The sequence below is a fragment of the Nannospalax galili genome, unplaced genomic scaffold (assembly GCF_000622305.1).
Source record: "Nannospalax galili isolate Female #2095 unplaced genomic scaffold, S.galili_v1.0 scaffold888, whole genome shotgun sequence".
NCBI lineage: Eukaryota > Metazoa > Chordata > Mammalia > Rodentia > Spalacidae > Nannospalax > Nannospalax galili.
In genome coordinates this window covers 1826833-1848434 of record NW_008357921.1, presented here as the reverse complement: position 1 = coordinate 1848434, position 21602 = coordinate 1826833, and the positions used below count along the sequence as shown (strand labels likewise).

Genomic DNA, 21602 nt, shown 5'->3' with positions numbered 1-21602 from the left:
CCTGTAGCCCCAGCTGTCCTGGATAGGTCCACTATGGAGACCAGACTGGCCTCAAACTCACAGAGATCAGCCTGCCTCTGCCTCCCGAGTGCTGGGATTAAAGGCGTGTGCCACCACGCCCGGCCAGTTTTGTAGGATTTTATACTAATAGGATTCCAGTCTCCTTCAGCCAGAAGAACCCTTTCACAAATGCACTTGGAAACCTTTGTGGAATTATAGAACAGGAAAGACTTGTGCAAAGTTTAGGCATTCTCAGTAATCCACATGTGTCTTAGATGACAGCTCTGTAAGGCTGAGACCTGATTGCCTACACGTTGCTCCATCTCTCCCCAGTTCAGGCTTCACCCCTATCTCTGAATGAATGAGGTTTGGGGTTTGGCTGCTCTCAGACTCCCAAGAGCAGGTTTCTCCTGTCAGAATTTGCCTGTCCACATACTCATCCTCTTACTCATTTTAAAAAAATGTATTCTCCAGCAAAATCAGTGAACACCTCCTCACCTCTCCCACCCCTGTGCCAGGCTAGGCAACAGTGACAAAAGTGGATAGGGAGTGGTATCTGATTGGGTTGGTCAGAGTCCTTCTGGGATGACTGAGAAGTAGATGTTGATTGTTCCAAAATGGTGCGTGCTGAGATGGGCTCAGTACAGGCTGCTACAGACCAGGGAATCTGTCTCCATGGGTGGGTGTGGTCAGCGAAGGCTCAGAGGAGGAGAGTGTGTGTGTGTGTGCGCGCACACACACATGTATAGTCAGGACACTGAGGCACAGAAATGGGCCTGGACAGGATGGATCACAAAGGATGTTGTATGCCATGTTAAGAAGCTTAGAGTTTATCCCCAAGCCCAGGGAGCTATTGAAAGAAGGTTTTGAGCAAGGGACACAGTGATCAGCTTTGCTCATTGGGAGGCTCACCCTGGCAGCCTGTGCACAGTACATTGGAGGGGTCCACGCTGGAGGCACAGAGATCAGGCCGGATTTCATAGGATTTTCTCCGTGGTTTTACAAATCTGAGACTAGCTGGGGTGGGCCTGGTGACACACCAGCTTAGACAGAAAAGAAAGGCTCTGAGATAGACTGAAAGGGCTTTCCTGCTCAGTTGGTGGAATCATTTGCTGATAAGGACCTACGTCCCCATACCTCTGCCCTCCCAGAGGCCTCAGATCTGGCAGCCCTCAGAACTTAAGTCGGAAGGCCCAGGCTGGTCCCAGCCCCTTTGGATGGTCTCCTGGGCCCCTAGCCTCCCTGCAGCCTGGAATGCCAGACCTCAGAGCCTAAATATTGTCTTTCTTCTCACACCCGGCCAGCCGTGCCTGCACACAGAGCAGCCATTGAGCTGCAGCCCTGGCCATGTTAGTTACAGCCAGCACTTAGTCACGCTTCCAAGGCCCTTTCTTCTGGGACAAGCTTGTCCTTGTGCTCAGGGGCCCTCCTTGCACAGCAGCACAGCCTGTGGCAGCTGCAGAGCCCCCAGCCAACCCTAACAGCCACTTCAGAGATGCCACCGATGGGAACCAGAGCCCAGTGTGAGTTCCACAGCCTGAACAGCAGAGTGAGCCATGCAAGCTTGCCTAGGGACCTTCCCTCATCCACACTAGCTTCCCCAACCTCTGTCACTGACCTACCTTTTGGCACCCTGGCAGGAAGCCCATTGAGATCTGTTGCCTCCCCTATACCCCTGTCTTTGTGAGAGCCAGTGACCAACCTCTGCAACCTTTCAAAATCCAGCTTGCAGTCTTGCTGCATCCCAGGGAGGCAGTTCACTGTGTGCATTTGTTAAGATCCTACAGTATACACCTACCTAGGCTGGGCACACTGTATACAGTGATGCCATATTTCAGGCTGAGCCATGTAGTAGTTAAGAGAACAGGATCTGGGGAGAGACTTCAGAATCCTGGCCCTTGTGTTTACCAGCTGTGTGGTTTGGGGAAATTACTTTGCCTCTAGTTTTCTCATCTGTGTGGTGAGGACATTATGGTATCTAGCTCATTACATTGGTGAATGACAAATGAGACGACTGTATAACTCATTGAGCTGAGTGCCTGGCACTGCTGGGGACTCAGTAGAAAGCCTCTGCTGCCTGCTCCCTCCTCCTCGTTGCTATTGTCATTACAGGCTCTTCACTGCCACTGTCCAGCGCAGATGTCACCTTCATATAACAGATGAGGAAGTTGAGGCCCAGAGAGGTTCAGCAACTTTCACAGCCATGCAGCTGGCCAGTCGCAGAGCTGGGATCTGAACCTGCCATATAACTGACCACTTGGGTAAATTAGTCACAGGGCTGGGCAGTATCCTGCCCCAGGAGGGGGTGATGGATCCTATGGCATCTTAGTGCTCTTTCTCCACTTTTCTAGGTTTTGAGACTGATGAAGGCCAGGAAAACTGAGGGATGGGGGAGATGGTGACTCCTGGACAGAAGCTGCCAACACAGGGCCTGAGGCTGCTGGAGAGCCGTGATGGTGACATTTGAACACCTACAGAGACAGCAGTCCAGACGAATTCTGACAGGTGTCAAGAGCCAGGGTGCTGGGATGATACCTCCACAGGCCCTGGCGTCCCTCCTGCCCGGGTGCTAGGAGCCATCCCCAGGCTCCAGCCGGGAGCCCTGCCACCCAGGGGCATGGCCAAACCTTTCTTCCGACTCCAGAAGTTTCTCCGCAGAACACAGTTCCTGCTGCTCTTCCTCACGGCCGCCTACCTTATGACCGGCAGCCTGCTGCTCCTGCAGCGGGCCCGAGTGGCCATCCCTCAGGGCCCTAGGGCCCCTGGCAGCCTGCAAGCCTTGCCAGTGGCCACCGTGGCACTGGGAATGGGTCTGATGGATGGCAGGACCCTGCATGACCCCCGTGGCATCCCAGACCTGATACCTGAAATGGACGCACTGCGGAGCCCTCTGGCCCAGCTCCCACCTGGACTCCGCTGGCCTCGGAGGAACCGTAGTGCACTGCGGCGCCGCTGGCTCCACCACCTCACCAGTGACTCCCAGGGGCCACCTACCCTAGGCCCTGAGGCCCCTGGGCCAGCCAGCCGAAGCCGAGGTGAGAGCCCAGCTCAGGGTCACAAGTTCTCTCTCCTTTCTTGGGTCCTATGTCAGAAGGGAAGGTCGGCAGTGTAGGCACATGGACTTCACCCGTGGCAGCTTCTCTCCTGTCCTGGGGGGCAGGAGGGGCTGGGACTTGAGGCTCTTTAGTGTTTTGCTCACTCTGGCTGGAATCCCATGGAGATCAGAGCTGATGGGCATGAGACCTTCACCTAGAGCTTGGGCTTTGATCCTGGCTCAGCCACACATTGCTGGGTCTTTTCAGACAGAGAAAGAGAGAGCAAGAGAGACACTGGCCCCAGGGTCATTGTGAGGGTTAACTGGGACAACATGTAGTGGGGTATCAGGGGGTATCAAGGAAGATTCTAGAGAAGCAGTCACCACCACTGCCCTAGGAACAGATGCCTAGTGTGATCTCAGGGTCTTCTGTGGCATACTTACCACAGTGCATAGAGAGCACTAAGCATAGTATGTAGAATATTAAACACAGTGTATAGAGTACTTAGCAAAGAATACTAAGTGGCAGGCATTTATTTATGTATTTATTTGGTACTGACTCAGACCCAGGGCCTTGGCATACTAGACAAGTTCGCCACCATTGAGTCATATCCTCAGCCCTTGGATCTATTCAGAGAGCGATGAGAAGGTTCCAAAGGAAAGAAAGGAACCCATTCTTCTCTCGCCTTGTGAAGATAGGACTGAGAGCCTGGCAGTGTGAAGACTAAGAGGGCTGTGGGTGCCTGTCTCCAAGGAAAGTTCTTTAGACATTATCTAGCTTCTGTGGTCCTCACATGGATTCTTCAGCAGGGCTTGCAAGTGAGAAGGAGGCAGAGGGACCGACAGTGCGGATCATTTTACACAGGTGTGGTTTTTTGTAAGCTTTCTCCAGCACACCAAGAAATTGGGTCTCTATGAGACATCACCAGAGCAGCTAATTTAGACTTAAGAGCAAATGACTAAGAGAAGGTCCCGCGGAAACCGTATGAAGCCCATAAGTGTTGAAAACAGAGCTGAGTTCCTCTCTTGGTGTTGCCACTTAATGGCTCTGTGACCTTGAGCAAACTGGCTTGGAGACCTCTCTTCGTTTCTGATCCACACTCACTAAAACTCACTGGATGAGTCTCTCTGTGTGTTCTGCACTGGGCCCTTGAGTGCTCAGCCTGGGGTGGACTCAGCTGTATATCCAATGACTTCTGCATGGGCTTACTAGAGGCCTGGCACTCAGCTTGAAGCAGGGCAGATCTTTATAGCTGACCCTCAAAGGGGTCTCAGAAAGACTTCTTCTGGCTCTAGGCAGATATGAACGTCGAAGAGAACCAGTAAGTTGCTTCCAAAGAGTTGCTTAAAATAGTGGTAGAAAGAGTCCTATAAAAGCAGGAAAGACTGTAGTTAGATCTAAGCAGGACTAATACTCAACTGTTGGCCAGTAGTATGTTCTTAGGATTGTCCTTGCTCCTGACCTCCAGAATGCCCCTATATTCCCCAGTACAAGCAGAGAAAGGGTTAACTCTTGGGACAGCGAGGAACAGTGGGGCTTCCCAGGGCTTGACAGTAGGGATTGTGAATGGCCAGGCACTCCATGGCTGATTAAATATTGTGACTCTGCTGCAGGATTTAAGGATAAATTTGGTCTACCTGCAAACTCTGAAAAACACTATCTGTGAGAACTGTAATATAGATGAAGGCCTGAGGAGAAGGCAGGAAGGCAGAGCCCTGGCCTGGGAGCCCCTGGCCCTTCATGGCCAGGTGGGCATCCTTGGCGGAGAGTAGCCCACAGTGTAGCCCTCGGCCAGCTGCTGGGCTGTAGACAAAGCAAACGTCTCTTGAGTCCTGGGCAGCCTGCCATCCCCTGAAAGGGATCCTGTAAGCCTCGGAAGCTGCAGGAGTCTCCATCAATCACCCAGCATTTCATTATACCTTGGACAACATCCATAATGGAATAAAATGTCAGTAAGTTTACTAGGGGAAAAATAGTAACTTCTCCATAGCCAGTTTGTTTTTTATTGATAGTAATTTCCAAAGACATTCCAATATCTCCAAAGCCATCGTTAATAGCCTCACGGCTTGTCCATTCCGGTGTGCAAATGAACAGATGCAGAGTCACAGACGATAATGCATCGCCTCCTTCGCTGCTGGTTCGGCTCAAAGTAATAAATCGGCCCCAGATGCGTCCCAGCACATCCCTCGAAAGTTCTTGCTTTTTTGCACATTCTCGCCTCTGTCGGGAACTTAGCAAAGCCATTCATTATGTCAAGTGACAGAGGGCTCCTCTGCTACCCACAACCAAGGGGGACCACCTGTGTCTCAAGCCCTGGCTGTACCCTAAGACAGGGCAGTAGGCAGAGCCTTCCTCTGCACATTGGTCAGACAGAAACAGCCAGGAGCTAAGTGCTAAACCACTCCTTACTTCAGAACGCCCGCCTTGCTGTTGAAACCATGGCTTTCTTCTTTCCTATTAATGTGCTAATTATTCAGCTAATATTTACTGATCCATCGTCCTACTAGGTCCCAGGTTACAATACAGGATCAGAATAATAATCGCTGTTACTTATTTGAACATCTGTTATGTACGGAGCATTGTTTTATGTAGATGTCCATCTGTCGTCTCATTTAATTTAATCTTCAAAGAGCCTCCTGATGTAAGCAGTGCTCTCATCACTTTAATGATGAAGGATGTGGGTTCCAGGGAAGTAAAGTCATTGAGAAATCTTCATTATTAAAAATGAGCTATTATCAATAAAAATAGACACACTTGAGCACTTACCATGCCCAGCCTTGCATTAGACGTTTCACACATATCATCTCATGGAATTCTCACAAACAGCCTCTGGAATGGGCACCGTGCCCCTCCTTTATAGAGGGAAAAACTGCATCTTAGAAAGGGGAAGCTGTGTCTCACAGCTGGGTCCTGTAGAGCCAAGATTTGAGCCTATATCAGCCCATTCCCAGAAACATTCATGTACCATCTCAGCCTTGGGAAGAGTCGAGCCGGGGGCCTTGTGAACTTTGTGCTTCATTTCCAACTATGGTGAGGAATGCTTAATAGTCCCTGAGCTTATGTTTGGATGTTTAATTGAAAGCTGTGCTGGACTTTCTTCTATGCTAAGCAACACATCAGAAATTTCTCAAACAATGGTTTGCTTTTGCTAAGTAGGCAGGCAGAGAGTAACTCAAGCCTATTGCCCTGGATGGGCATTTTCTGTGGCCATACATGGTTGTTTCAGGGGCCCTGAAGTTCAAGAACAAGATAAGCTTCCAGGGATCTGTACCAGGGAGGCAGTCTGTGGCCAGGGAGGAAACAGACACCTGTGCATAGAGTGCAGGGTGTGGCTACATATGCCTCTATCCAGCTGTCGGTGGAGGTGGCCTCTGGAGGCAAGTAGCTTAGAAGAGGCTACCATGAAGAAGGTGGCTGCTTGCTTACTCAGCCTGGTGGCCTCTGTCCTGAGTCCCCTGGACCCTGAGGAGTGAGAAACAGCCTCCTGCTGTTCTCTGCCCTGGGACTTGCAGCCAGGTATAGTCAGCAGGCTGCCCTCTACACTGGGGTGCTCTGCTCCTATGCCAGGTATTTCAGGACACCTCACTATGGTTTGGAGGAGCTGTGCCCCAGTGTTCCCAGTTAGGTGATGCCATCAACATTGTGCCTAACCCTGGTCTGTCACTGGGGATAAAGGTGTTGTCCCTGTCCTCCAGGAGACTTCAGTCATGTAGAGACAGCACACACAAGTTTCAAAGATTGTTTTGTTTTTCTTTGCTCAATCTCACTTTGTAGCCCAGGCTTACTGGAATTCACTGTAGCATAGGCCTGCCTTGAACGTATAGCAATCATCCTACCTCAGTCTCCCAAGTGCTAGGATTCCAGGCATGTACCATCATACCCATCTCAGGTTTAGAAGATTTTTAGCAAGTTATCGACTGGGATTTGACAGACAATTTTTCAGACATTGAATATTAAGAGTCCTGAGACTCTATGGTGAGCTGGAGAGGGAGGAGGGAGGACCCTGACCTTACAACGGGGTAGAAGCACTGGCTGTGTGGGAGCAGGGAGCAGAGACTGACGGAAGGTGACAAAGGAGAAATGAGCCTGAGCAAAGGTGGATATTCATCCACCGTTACATTTGAGGAAACTGAGGCATGGACAGCTGAGGTGATTCATTGGAGTCTGAATTGACTTTTTAGTGTGGCAGTACTCAGACTGAAAGCCTACTTCAGGAACAATGGAACACTCAGGGATAGCACCAGTTGTAATGACCTTGCCCTTCCCTGGCCAGTTCTGTGAAGCCATCAGGCTGCCAGGAGGCCCAGGGTACATGGTTTCCTGGAAAGCCGGGTTTCCTGGGTACACACCCCAGGTGACAGTTCAGTGGTACCACATGGCAGCGTGTACACATTCTTGGGCTGTGTGCAACGTCAGCACAGGTGCCCCATCTAGCTACCGACGTAGTGATTGTGGATGTGCGTTCCCAGATTGAAGACCATGTGAGAGTGTGTTTGCAAATTCCCAAATGCCATTCTTTCCAAACACTGTGGTGCATGTGACATTTACACACCTGGGGCTGCACTTACATTGTGCTCACATTTTCTGAGCATCTCTGGCTCTGGGAGTCGTCTCTTTACTGTCAGTGACAGGGCAGGGCTGTCACAGACTCCTACTGTGTGCACATGGTTGGGTCACCACTGTCACTACCTTATGGAGTTGAACCCCCAGTGTCCCTAACCAGGAAAGTCCTGAGGGTATGGCAGAGGGCTCCTGGATCTCTTATTACCAATTCCCACATGGGCATCCATCTCAAGCCTGTGGATTCTGTTTACATATACCAGCAACACACTGCAGTCCCTTGTTTTAAAGAGCCCTCTGCTTTAGAAAGATCTTGGGGTAATCCCAGACTGTCCTTCCCCTGGCTCACATGGAGGTGGTAGAACTTTCTCTTAGGACCCTGGTAGAAGCAGAGGAGCCTCTCTCAGCCTAGGAAGGGCAGGGATGAGGAGGAGAGTCTGAGGTTATTAAACCAGGCAATGTTTACAAGAATTCTAGGTTGTATATGTGCCAACCACCCTGATTTGACCATTGCACATGCATGTTGAATTATCTCACTGTACCCCATATGTATGTACAATTAATAATAATGAATTCTTATTTGTTATTTTTATTTTAATGTGTATGAGTGTATTGTCTGCATGTATGTGAGTGCACCCGTGTCATGCAATGCCATGGAGGTCAGAAGAGGGTGTTGGATTCCCGTGGAACTGCAGTTAAGGATGGTTTGTAGCTGCCATGTAGGTGCTGGGAACTGAACCCGAGTCCTCTACAAGAGCAGTCAGTGCTCTTAACCACTGAGCCATCTCTCTAGCCCCAATAATAATGGAATTTAAAAAAACCCTTTGTATCCAGTCTGAAGAAGGAAGAATTGTAGAGGAAAGCAGCTGTCAGGCTGATGCCAGGCTCCTGGCACTGCCTTCCGGTGCACAGAAGGCCATTAACTGCATACACAGTAGGTCATAACTGGATGCACAGTAGGTCATGAACTGTATTCACAGTAGGTCATGAAATAGATGCACAGTAGGTCACTAAGCAAAGGGCCAGAAAGGGAGCAAGATGGAGTCACCCAGCTGCCCACTGGCTCCTGCACTAAGGGCAAGTTGGACAGCTGCCCACATTCCCCCTTGCTTCTGGGGTGTCTAACCAGGGAGAGCTGGGGATCCTTGGCTTTTCCCAGGAGTGGTGTGCAGTCAGGACTTTACCAGGGATAGGCCTATGGTCAGGACCTCTCCTGTCTCCTGGGCTTATGATCTCAGCTGTGCTTCCTCCCTGCAGGCACTTACCTGGGATGCTTCAGTGAGGAGGGCCAGGAGAGAACTCTGAAGGGGGCGGTGTTTTATGACCTGAGAAAAATGACTGTGTCACACTGCCAGGACGCCTGCGCCGAGCGGTGAGTGTCGGACTGTGCAGTTGACTGCACTGGAATGAGCCAGGAGATAGTCTCAAGCAGAGGATGCCTCTGTTGCTGGTTGGCCATCATTACACCTTGGTTGATCAGACTTTGATCTCTAGAAGAAAGTTCATGGGTACATAGCCAGGCTGCTGGGCAGATGTCAGGAGACCTGGCTTCTATTCCAGCCATGCTAGGGACTCACCCACGACTTTGGGAGTTCTTTTGGCAAACTGCAGAATGGGCATGGGGGCCCATCAGAAGCTTAATTGCTTGAGTTTCTGGGCTTCAGTTAACTCATCTGTTTAAAATACAATACAGGGTACTGTCTCTGAGGGCCTTTCCAGCTCTTAGAAAAACCATTTTTATTTGTGTTTATAACAAAATTCACTTTTTCAGAGACTGCCAGCTTTCCTAGGGGTTATCAGACATTAGTCTATGTCAGGGAGTGGTCCTTACCATCAAAACAGTCACAGTTCACACTGTGTGCAATTGGAAGACAGACAGAACAGCATAAGCAGACAGTACCCTAACCGGAGTCTCTCGCCTTAGTCTCTAAATTTTTTTTCCGTATGCAAAGCCCTACCCTGCTCTGTTAGGTAGCCACAAAATACCCCCAATTTATTGCTGGACAAGGCAAGGACAGGGTCCATCTTCCATGTGCTTGGCAGCTGAGAGAAAGGTGAGTGAGGATGCTGTTCTCTCTTGCCAGTCTCCTCACAGTTAAGGAAACTGAGGCTCAGAGGTAGCAAGTGACAGCATCTCCTGGCTCATAAGCTGCTAAATGGGACCTCATCTCTGTGTGGAGATTTTAGTCTGAGCTTTTTACACCAGGACCCACTGAGAAGGCACTGTCTGCTCTGTAGTTTTGGCCCCGTGTGGCCCTGTGAGTTTCCACTTCTGGTCTTGCTCTGTCTTACTCTAGTAAGGGGGAAAGAAGGAGGAGAAGGGGTCTGGGCAGCAGGGCCCCTTTGTAACACAGTATGACCTGTTGCAGGTGCTTCGGGCCAGTCTTATGCTAGTTCTGGGCAGACTTTAAATTCTAGTTGCTATGAGCCTGTGATTCAACCTTAGGTAGCTTGACATCATCTGTGGTGAGTGTTTATACCACAGCAACTGACAAACAGTGCACATCAGGGCTCTGTATACCTCCCACTGAGAACCATGTTCCTACACATCTCTGATTTAATCTCCTATAACCTGTAGCCATGGATGGAAACTTATGGGCAAAGTTCAAGTCAAGGCTAACAAAACAGATCAATAGGGTTAAATAGTTTATTCCAGTGGAAACATTGTTCCCTAAACTTAGCTAGATGACCTTTAATTCTGGATGCAGCCTGATTCCCTATACCAGCCATGTGTTGATTGCCATGCTCCAGCCTACACCTAGACCTCATCTCAGCCATAACATGCAGCTGCCATTACCTGATTCTGACCTTTCCTTAGCTTGAACTCCAACTTAGACTCACCCAGGCTCGCTGTCCCTATAGGTCCTATGTCTATGCGGGCTTGGAGGCTGGAGCTGAGTGCTACTGTGGGAACCGTCTGCCAGCCATACGTGTCAGCCTGAAAGAGTGTAACCAGGAATGCAAGGGGGAGAAAGGCACCATGTGCGGGGCCATGGGCCGGCTCTCCGTGTACGGTGTGGAACTGCTGCAGCCAGGCTCCAGGAACCGTGAGTGTACAGCCTGCCCCTGAGCTTTCCACATCCCCTGTGCCCACTCACCCTACCCACGGCCCCTGCACCACACTATGTGGACCAGAACCTGTGACTTCCTCTTCCCGAATGCCTTTCCTTATCCCTGGCAGGAGCAGCTGGTTAGGAGGGTGAGGTGGGCTGTATGATTGCAGACAGCGCCCTTCCCTTCTCTGGGTTCCAGCCTACTCTACAGAGCTCTCTGCACAACCTAGACTTCTGGCACTAAGGTGGTAGACATGAGGATCAGATACATCTAGAATTTTGGGGTACAATTGGGGCACCATTGCTTAAGGTAGATAATTAGTAGGAAAGTAAACCCATCCCAGCCTCCAGAAATGAAAAGGAAACTGAGGACCACAGTGACGAGAGGGAGGAGGGGCATGCACAGCCCTGGGCTTCAGCAAGGGGAACTCTCATGGTTACACAGTAGAGACTTTAATGTCTGTCAGGGCAGGAAAGGAGGCCTTGGGCCCATCATCCAGTAGAGACTTGGACTGAGATGTCTTCATAAAATGGAATTCAAGCTTACTGAAATATAAACCAGTGGCAGTTTTGATTAGAAAAATAGCAATAATAGCTACTCACTGGAAGTATGACTTTTACTTGAGCTTTTGGTGTGAAAAATGTTTCTGAGAATTTATAACTGCAGTTCTGCGTTTGTATGAATTTGGAGCTTCAAATTTGTACTCTCTGTCTGGCCCTTCAAAACTCCAACATAGAAGTTGGTTCTGGGGTTTCTAAAGGTGTCTGGTAGGGGCAAGTGCAAGGCCTCTCTTCAGAGCTGTGGCAACAGAATGCACAATTCCAAAGGAAATAGCCCAGCCCCAAGAACCATGATGAGACACAGCCATTGTGAACAGGGCCAGAGTGCAGGGAGTTTCTCTCAGCTGTGGATTCTCAGGTGCTTCCTGCATCTGGACAGCATGTGACTGGGAACCAGGGGTTCCAGATGGGGCAGTGGGCTTGGGGCAGTGACACTGACAATATACTCTAGCTTAAGAAGTTGATGATGGGGCCATTAGCTCACCAGAAGCCCACTGATGCCTACTCTGTAGCAGACCTTGACCTGGCATGAGGTTGACCCCATCACCTGCATGGGCTTCCTGAGGACCATACTGCCCCATTCTGGCTTCTCAGATCTTTCATTTCTTTGGCCTCAAATAATTAGCCTGACTCCTGATCCCTCACCCTTGACCCCCATCAGGACTAGGCTTGAGTGTGGACGCTGAGCTGTCTCCCTCCATCCCTACCTCCCTGTTGACTCAGTCACGGACTCTTAGAGACTGGTAGTTGGCCTGTGTTTTCTATTGGCTGAGGGACAGATAGTCTGGTCATTTAGGCCAGCCCCTGATCTTGAGTAGGGCCAAATTTGCTGCCCTGTTTCATGTCTACAAGGGTGTCAGTGCTGTTCCTCCATCAGGCCGTGTGGCTAAAATTTACCCTCAACTCCCTTCCCTTTAACTGTGCGAATAGACCATCAGAGAAGATCAGGTGACCACCCCTTGTAAATTGCAGCTTCTGGCTGATGGGGGCACTCACAAGGAGCAAGGCCTGTGAGCTTGCCTCCTGACATTCTTCTTCCCTATGTGGCCCTTCAGCCCTGACCTGGGGAGTGAGGGAGAAGGCTGTGGAACAGTTGATTCTAACTAGCACTTCCTGCTGACAGTCCCATCAGCAATGTGCAGTGGGCCACAGCTGTGACCTTCTGAGGTTCACAAGTTGCTCCCCTGTTGCAGATCATGCTGGGCCCCCGTGTAGTGTTCCTCACCTCATTTCATTCATCCACTCACTCAGCACCCACTGGCACCTTCTGTGTGTCAGGGTTGGTCTGGCTGCAGGGAGCCAAGGGGACTTCTTGACGCCTTGAACTCCATCCAGGAGTCCTGGTGGCCCCTTGCTGTCATCCCCACTGTGGCCCAATCTTTGTTGGATGCTGGTCACTCTTCCTTTGCTGCCTGCCCTGTTGATCCTCCCTTGCCATACGCTCCAGTGCTTGTTCATTCCATGGCTGATTGTATGCCCTTGCCTGAGCTAAGTCTTTGTTCGTTGTGGCCTGGCCTTGCCGCAGGATAGCAAGGAGTCTTGTGGGAAGTGCATGCCATTACCCTTGGTTATAGTACCACAGTTCTGGGCAGGTCTGTGGATGCAGAGAGATACAACTGTTGGGAGCTGTCATATGGGCACATTTGAGCATGGCAGTATGTGAGTGAGGAGAGTCCCAGGGTCCATGACACAGAGCCAGTCACAGGCTGGACAGCCCCTGGGCCCTGCAACAGGTAGCTTTCCTAAATCTGTGCTCTGACTCCCAGATCACTGGTGCTCTGGTTGATCAAGATGGGCTTCCAGATCCAGACCTTGGCCCTACTTTGACAGTTTTGCATGGAAAAATTTCTGCCATGACTAAGGTCAGGAGGTGTGGTATGGCAGGTAGAGAGAGCCTGGGGCAGCTAGAGAGAGCTTGGGGGCAGCTAGAAAAAGCCTGGGGGCAGCTAGAGAAAGCCTGGAGGCAGACAGCAGCTAGGGGCAGGTAGAGAGAACCTGAAGGCAGTTGCCAAGCCCTGGGAGACTTGATATGAAAAGGAGTTTGGGATGGGAATCAGATGTCATCTAGAGAAACTCTGAGTCTGGCAGAAATATAAGCAGTTGGTGCAGGAACATTCCAGAAGGTTTGCTCCAACATCAAGGGAACCAGCAAGGGAGATAAGTTTTTCCACCAGAAGGTTAAAGAAGGATTTGGCAAGAAGCTTCCCGTGTGAGGCAGGATTGAGGAGTATTCCTAGAACCTGGGTGGGAATTCAAGATGAGAGCGAGGCCAGCCTTGCTAAGCAGCGCAGCAGCCTGCTGTGTCTGCTTCCAAGAGCATAGCAGGATAGAACGAGCAGTTCAGATCTCAAGTCTACCTGTCTTTTCATGCACATTCTCAGGGATCATAGGGTTTTCCAGAATATCAGCCTGTCAGGTCACCTTCTGTGAAAGCTAGTACATAGTAAATGAAAGAGAGAAGAAAAGGAACGAAGAGGACGGAGAGATGGCTCAGCAGTTAAGAGCACTGACTGTGCTCGCAGATGACCCGGGTTCAATTCCCAGCACCCACATGGCGGCTGCGAACCATCCTTAACTCCAGTTCCAGGGGAATCCGAAGCCCTCTTCTGACCTATTGCATGACATGGGTGCACTCACATACATGCAGGCAGTATACTCATACAATGGTCCAGACATTTGGAAAGGGGATTTACTAGGGTGGAGGGAGGGAGGGAGGGAGGGAGGGAGGGAAGCTACCTCCAGGGACCTGGCAGGAGAAGTGAACCCTGAGTCAGTGTTTCAGCCAGGTGTCCCTGGGTTCCCATGGTCCCCATGGTGGGTTGTTCTCAGGGCCTGGCTCAGCCTCATCTGGATGCTTTGCCCTCTCCAATGTGATCCCCACCCCTCCTGAGTGTATTCACACAGGTCAGGACCAGAAACCAGCATTTTCTCTTGTGTCAGGCACCGGCAGCCACAGGTACCACTTCTCACCAAAATCCCATTTCCTCCCTTGCAGGGCGAACTGCCACCTACCGAGGGTGCTTCCGACTGCCAGAGAATGTCACACACACCTTCTCCACCTCCCTGACACAGGCCAATGTGACTGTGGAGACATGCTCAGGATTTTGTTCCCAGAAAGTAAGAACTATTACAATGTCATGATGCTTTGTCCATCCAGTGTGCATGGCAGGCTCTAGAGCAGGGCCAGAACCTGTGCTGGGTGCACACATTTGCTATGGGAACCATATATATCCCTGATGGTCACGCAGGGTGTGTTGGGAAGTTCACAGCTAACACAGGTGATTTGAGGTTGGTGGGGAGTTGTCAATGAAGGCTGTAAAGAGGTTGTGTGCCTTTCTGGATGGGAACTTTTGGAACAAGTGTCACATGTCAAATTGACTTTGGACTCAGGGAAATGCTGGCTTGGGACTTGGGGATAGCTGATGGGTTTTATGTTGTTTGTGCTAAGGATGGTGAATCTGACTACAGGAGCCATGACCACACCTGTGGTTCACCCCAGGCTAAGGAGGGGGGCGTTGAGCTTTGCTACGGCTGGGCTAGGTATAAAAGCCAGTGTCCCTTACATTATGTGCTCACTGCAATAGGATAAGGAGCGACAATTGGGGCTTACAAAATTTGAGGCCAGGAGAATGTGAGGCATGGCTGGTGAGAACTGTGTTCACAGACTATGCACATCTTGGGCTGGGATCCAGACATCTCTAGATTGGGGTGGATGCTTGTGGCTCTACAAGTGGCCGTAGGTAACAGTGAGCTAGGATCTGGGGCTGATGCAGATGTGTTGGGATTCAGTAGCCTCTGTGCACCGTGGTGCTTGACAATATAACAAAACAGGGGTAAGGGAAGGAATGGGCATTGCCCATGATGATGATCATGATGATGATGATATGGGCATCGCCGATGGTGGTGTGATGATGATGATGATGATGAAGAAGATGGCAACATGGCAACAACAACAATGAAAGTGAACAGAAGTTGAGATTTAATGGTTACATATCCTATGTAAGGTACTGTTCTAGACACTTGATATGTTACATTTAACCATCCTAGCACCCCAGGAGATAGGTGTAATGATTATCTGCATTTGTCAGGTGAAGAAACTGAGGTAGAGCACTCAAGTAGCCTGCATGGTCTCACATGGTATTGGTGGAGTCAGAACCTGAAAACTACATGGCCTGCTGGAGGTTGGAGGGTACAGGGGCAGCTGTAATGAAGCAGGTGTGGTTGTGACGCGCATCCCCCTCCCCCAGGCCCCCTGCACCCCAGCCGGAGCTGCCCTCTTCCTGCTTCCTGCTTCCTCAGCTCTCAGGAGATGCTTTCCCCTCAGGGCAGAGGGAGAACAAAGCTGTTTGTGGGCACTTTCCTCTTGCTGGAGTACAGCTCTGGAGGTGGCTCTGCTGCATCACCAGGGCTTCCAAAGCCGCTGCCAAGGTATTGTGGGTATCAAGGTGCCTGTCATTGGCTTGCAGATATCTAGCCAGGGAAAGTCACCTCTCTCATCCTCATGGGAACAGAACTTTGGGAGGAAGGAATAAGGATACCCACACAGCTGCCAGTCCCTGCCCGTGCCAACAATGGAACAAGAACCCTCTTGGGGTCCCATGCCCATGAAGTTCTGAGCCATTCTCCAAAGAATAATCCTCCCCCCATGAGAATGTGGGGACCCACTGGTCTTAAGTAGGTTGAAGGCAGGCCTCCTCACATCAGCAACCTTGGAGAGGCCAGGGGCTTCCCACAGACTGTTTGTTTTAATCCTCCCAGTGGCTCTGCCAAGGGAGCACCTCACATTCCTGTGAGAGGCACTGCAGGTTTGCAAAGGACAAAGCTTGCACACAGGCACAGCCACCAGCTCCTGACACCACCACATGTGCTTTTACATGGTGACCTTTCCCTGTGATGGGGGAGATAATGGAAAGATGAGAATAAACAGGGGGAAGGGAACTGACAGTCACCATGACTGCCGGCCTGAGTGCCTCAGATTAGCCTTGAGTATAGGTAATATGTTCCGGTGGAACGCAGTGAAGAGGTATGGAAGAGCTTAGAGGTCAAGTCCCTTCGCCCAGCCTCCCACCTGCTAGGCAGCTCATACCCTGGCTTCTTGTGGCCACTTTCAGAAACTGAATACTCAAGCAGTTGCATCCTAGGCTGGTCCTTTACAAACCCCAGGGCATTAATGAGGTGCCGGGACGCCCCTGTTCTGGACCTTCCACCAGACTATGCACCTTACGTTATCATTCTACATAGATACAGAAAGCGAGCTCTGATCTTCCTTTCTAACTGCACAGATGCCCTATGATTTATTTAATTGGTCCCCTCCTGTTCAGCTTTTAGATTGTTTCTAGTCTTTTGCTTTTACAAATAATGCTGCAATGACTATCTGTAGGCCATTTTGTGGAGTGAATCTATAAGGAAAAAATAGCCTCTGGGGCAATACTGGCTTCAGGAGGTGTCTTTGTCTTTTAGTCAACATTGCCAAATTGCCCATCAAGAGATGTGGGAGGGGGTATAGCCATTCTTGGAGGGACCTCCTCCTTTTAGGGAGGGGGCACCCTAGCCAGATGCCCCAGTATTCTGAATGTGTTTCTCCATGAACAGCCCTTCACATCCCAGAGCGATCTGCCCAGTGGTTACAGATAAGAATTTAAAGATTTGAAACTCCTTGCTATTCTCAGCCTCCTTGGTATTTACTGGCACAAATCCAGATTGCTACAATTTTACAGTGAAGCATGCCAAAAACAATCCCCACAGGCTCTTGGTATCTTAGTCGTTTTGCACCTTAGCACCTTCTCTGACTTCTCTGCAAATAACTCTCAAGGGTGAGGCACCTGCTCAGCTCTGATGGGTACAGTGGGCATGGTTCATCAGAACCACATGGAGAGTGCCCAAGGTTCTCATACAAGGCCTGAGCATGCAGTGTGGGAGTCTACCCACTCATCTGTTATCCCAGTCCAGGTCAGATGGGGCAGGAAGGGCTGTTTCCTTTAGTTACATTGTTGAGAGCTTTGGGGTTTTGCAGCTGTCTAAAGAGTCACTGTTTACAAGATTCAAGTTCAAAGTGGCTCTTAGGAAAGCATAGGTGGTGGGATTTAGCCAAAGGCATAGGCTGATATTTGCAGTGGTAAAACCATGTGTAGATGCCAACAGAGCCTGACAATGGGTGAAGCTCAGCCCCACAGGGCAGAGTGAGACCAGTGCCTACAAGGGAAGGAAACTTAGAGGGGAAGGCATCTGCAACTTCCGGGAGGACTGGAGCTGGAGTAGGTGGCACAGTGTGAGCAGGTGGATGAGGGAAGTGGGCAGTGCATTGCAAGAGGTGGCAGTGCTGGGCAGATCTGAGGCCTTAGCCTAGTCTGACCAGAGTGGAAAGTTATACAGGTTGGTGTGAAAGATAGAATGGGAACAAGTTACAGAGAGCCTTGGGTGTCTACCTTGACGTTCAGTTTTTTGTTTTGCTTTGCTTTCCCAGTGGTAAACAGGAAGCGACTGATAGTATAGTGGGGAGGAGTATGGTATGTGTAGTGTGGCATCTTCCATCTGTGTAGGCAGGGAGCTCTGGAGCAGGGAGGAATGGAGCTGATGGAGGGAAGAGTAATCAGAGAGGAGCTACAGGAGCAAAATCCTCCCGAGAGGGATGATGAGGCTGGTGTGGGTGGACAGTGGATCTGGCCATAGAGGAGGATCCGTGGATGCTTCTAGAAGGCAGAATATCTGAAGGTGGGTCTCAGAAATACTTGGCAAAGCGGAAACAGAACTTGACCCACGACCTGGCTCTGGAGTGAGGGATTGCAGGTGAAGCCAGGACGGCACTGAATGTCATGCATCTAATAAACAACTATGCAGCAGAGGGCTCTGGTTCCCAGGCTTCTCCCTTGTCCTGCCCACCTTGCCTGAGACTCGAGGACTCAGCCTATATATTCCTGGGCTTGGCTTCACCCCAGACTAGGGAGTCAGTCTTGGAACTATATGTTATAATGGTTGGAGAATTTTGTTTCAGAATTTCTTTACATTGTAGGATAGATATTTAGGAGGATCTCTAGTCCTCATCCTTGTGGTGTCAATAATAACTCTCCCCTCAGGGGTCACAACTCAAACTACAGAAATTGGCCAAGGTCTCTGGAGGCAAGACCACAGCCCTGGAGAGCTAATTTGAATGTACTACCCAGTACTGCCCAGACCTGACCTGCCTTCCCCATGGATCTGAATCCTGCTTCTAGCATGGAACTCCAAGATGGGCAATGAGCCAGAAGTTGGTCTGACGTCAGCCTCAGCAAGGAGTGGTTTCCTGACTTTTCTCCTGCATGGGATGGGGGTGTGTGTGAAGGGGGGCCGGTGAGAGAGCACTGATGGAATACTTGGCTGTACTTTTCCATTCTCAGTCCAAATACTTCCTCCCCTAGAAAGGCGAGTGGTACTGTCACAGCAGGGTGACAGCACCAGCCCCATCATGTCCTTATTGGGCCAGGAAATTAGCTAAGGTGCCCCATGAGGTGGCAATGACCAGATTCTACCAGGACCATACAGTATACTTGTAAGACAGCCAGGAAGATGTTTCTTGACATTTGGGTAAAAAAAAAAGCAGCAGAATGTTCAGTGGGGCAGGGCTAAGCCTGGGGGTGCAGACTGGGGGCTTCACTGTGGCTGGTTGAGCAGAGCCGCAGATGTAAGGGTGGTTTGGGAAGCAAGAGAAGAAGGATGCCTTCCCTGCAGCACCCCCAATTTGACCTTTATGCTGAGGCTTCTTTATGGCATCAGAGATTTAAAAAAAAAATCTCTGCAGTTTTTGGCTGTTAGTGAAACTAACTGGGTTTAAGAAGCTCCAGGAACATAATTAAACAAAAGAGCATTTGGGGGTAAGTTTGGCCTCTTAATGACAAGTTTTTCTTTATTTTTATTAGCATGTATTATTTATACATAATAATGGATTTCATTGTTTTCATATATATGCATAATGCATTTTTATCATATTCACCGTCATTGCCTTCTGTTCCCCTCTAATTCCTGTTGATTCCCTTCCTCGTCCCACCTAGTACCTCTTCTATCTTCTTGACTTTATTTATTTATGTTGATGACCCCATAAGTTTCATTGGAGTTGCTTACAGAGTCCTGGGTGAGGATATTTACAGGAGGATGGGCTCCTTATCAGTAGCTATACCACTGAAGAAAATATTGTGTGTGTGGGGGGGTGTTATTGTTCATTTTTAATTTTTTAAAAGTATGAGTATATGTGTATCTGTTTGGGGGTATGTGCACATGAATGCAGGGCCTTCAGAGGCCAGAAGAGGGCGTCAGATCCCCTGGAGCTGGAGTCGCAGACAGTTGTGAACTATTTGGTGTGGGTGCTAGGAATTAAACTTGAGTCCTCTGGAGAGCAGTAAGAGCTCTAAACTGCTGAGCTATCTCTCAAGCATCCCCCGGGCCTCAATCAGTGCCTTTAAAGCCCCATAAAATGATCTTGTCTAATTTCTGGTAATCAGGCTGGAAAGGGAAGGATCCCTGCTCCTCTTTAGTCGCCTTCAAGATCCTGCCCCCTCCTTAGTTCAGATTCAAGGTGCAAAGCAGCAGGGGGAGGACAGGTATTTGCACTGCTGCCAGTTCAGACCTGGGGTAATTAATTTTGAAGCCTGATATTTGTGTGCAAGTACATAGACTGTTGTGGGAGTGAACATTCTAAAATGGGAAGCAGTGAAGTCTGACACCGTCTGCAAGCATGGTGGTGTGGTTGTCCCCAGTTGAGATGCCAGGGGAGAGGCAGGAATGACCCTGAGACTGTGTGTTCTGCCAGTGCACCTGCTCTGCCTAAATCCTGGGTCCCAGTAGATGGAGTCTATCCCAGGTAGATCTTTGGTGTCCATGCATCACCCATCATGTGCCTTTACCAGTGGTGGGATGGTGGGGTCTCTGGGAGTTTGGGTCCTGTGAACCTTGACCAAAGAAAGGTTTTCCTTTGCCTATTCGTGTCTGTGCTATCCCATAGTGACTCAGGAGTAGAGTTTTAGGCCAAGCACATGGCACACACCTGAAATTCCAGCACTCAGAAGGCAGGAGCAGATGGTTGTGAGTTTGAGATCAGCCTAGACTACACAGTGAAACTTGGTCTCAGAAAACCAGGATCTGGGAATATGGCTCAGCACTAAAGCACTTGCCTAGCATGTTCAACACCCTGAGTGCCATCCCTAACACCACACAAAGAAGACTCATCTGAAGTCCATAGAGAACCTGTGAAATTGAACCCTGTATGTGCTTTAAAAATACTTTTATTGTTTGAGAATTTTATATATGCATATAATTTATTTTGATCAAATCCACTTGTGATTCCACTTCCTCCCCCATGTCCCCACCACTCCTCCCCCTCAACTTCATGTGTTCTTTTATAAAAAACCTCAATGAGTTCATTTAGTATAATCTGTATGTACATGGGTGTGGAACTATCTACTGGAGTGTGGGTAGCCTCACAAGGGCCGCATCCCTGAGGAAAATGGACTCTCCCCTGGCAGCCATCACTTGCCAATAACTCTTCAGTGAGGGCTGGAATTTCATGAGCCCCTCCCCCATCTGTGCTGGGATTGTGACTGCCTTGGTCTTACACAGGTCTTTCACAGCCTCTCTGAGTTCACGTGGGCAGTGGTGCTGTCGTATCCAACAAATACTGTTTTTCTGCAGACGTCCACTCCCTCTGGCCCTTTCAGCCTTTCCACCCCTCTTCAACGATGATCCCTGAGCCTTATGGGAAGAAGGTGTCTGATCTAGAGATGGGTGCTCCACAATCTCTCATTCTCTACAGGCTGACCAGTTATGGGTCTGTGTGTCCGTTGCTGGCTACTGCAAAAAAAGAAAGCATCTTCTCTGATGAAGGCTGAGAGGTGCACTAATCTGTGGTGTAGAGAAGGGAACTTTCAGAAGGTTCCAAAGGTAAAATGTGTCCATTTATAAAAATTAAAAGTGCAAAAATAGAAATAAAACTTACCTGTGACTTTATTGTCAGAATAAAAGTTAGAAACGTAAGCAGCCTTTTGATCTCCTAATCTAGGTGTATATGCAGGGACTTTGTTTTATAATAGAAATGCTGGATTTTCCTTCTAGTCCATTCTCTCCTTTGGCATAGCCTGCACATTTCTCTTGCCATACTGTTACTTTTGTGGTTGTGTGGTCTTCTGGGTGGACATTTAAGCCATTTTTTCCCTCCCTCCCTTCTTGCCTCCCTCCCTCCTTCCCTCCCTCCCTCCCTCCCTGCTTCCCTTCCTTCCTCCCTTCCTCCTTCTTCCCTCCCTCCCTCCCTGCTTCCCTCCCTCCCTTCTTCCCTTCCTTCCTCCCTTCCTTCCTCCTCCCTCCCTCCTGCCTTCCTTCCGCCTTCCTTCCTCCCTTCCTCCTTCCTTCCTTCTTCCTTCCTTCCTTCCTT

At 49.8% G+C, this 21602-nt stretch overlaps 1 protein-coding gene across 4 annotated transcripts in view; it reads left to right on the top strand.

Moving 5' to 3' along the window:
- The window catches only part of Wscd1 (WSC domain containing 1), a 43854-nt gene that overhangs the window by 8060 nt on the left and 14192 nt on the right, over window positions 1-21602 (top strand). For 2 of the 4 annotated variants that reach the window (XM_017794998.2, XM_017794997.2), the window contains exons 2-5: window positions 2352-3035; window positions 8853-8967; window positions 10458-10642; window positions 14205-14326. In XM_017794998.2, the coding sequence (XP_017650487.1) occupies window positions 2618-3035; window positions 8853-8967; window positions 10458-10642; window positions 14205-14326 (840 nt within the window). In that variant the 5' untranslated portion in view covers window positions 2352-2617. Of the gene's footprint in view, window positions 1-1986; window positions 2262-2351; window positions 3036-8852; window positions 8968-10457; window positions 10643-14204; window positions 14327-21602 lie in introns of those variants that run through there. The other 2 variants (XM_008855657.2, XM_029557475.1) reach the window with 2 other exon arrangements.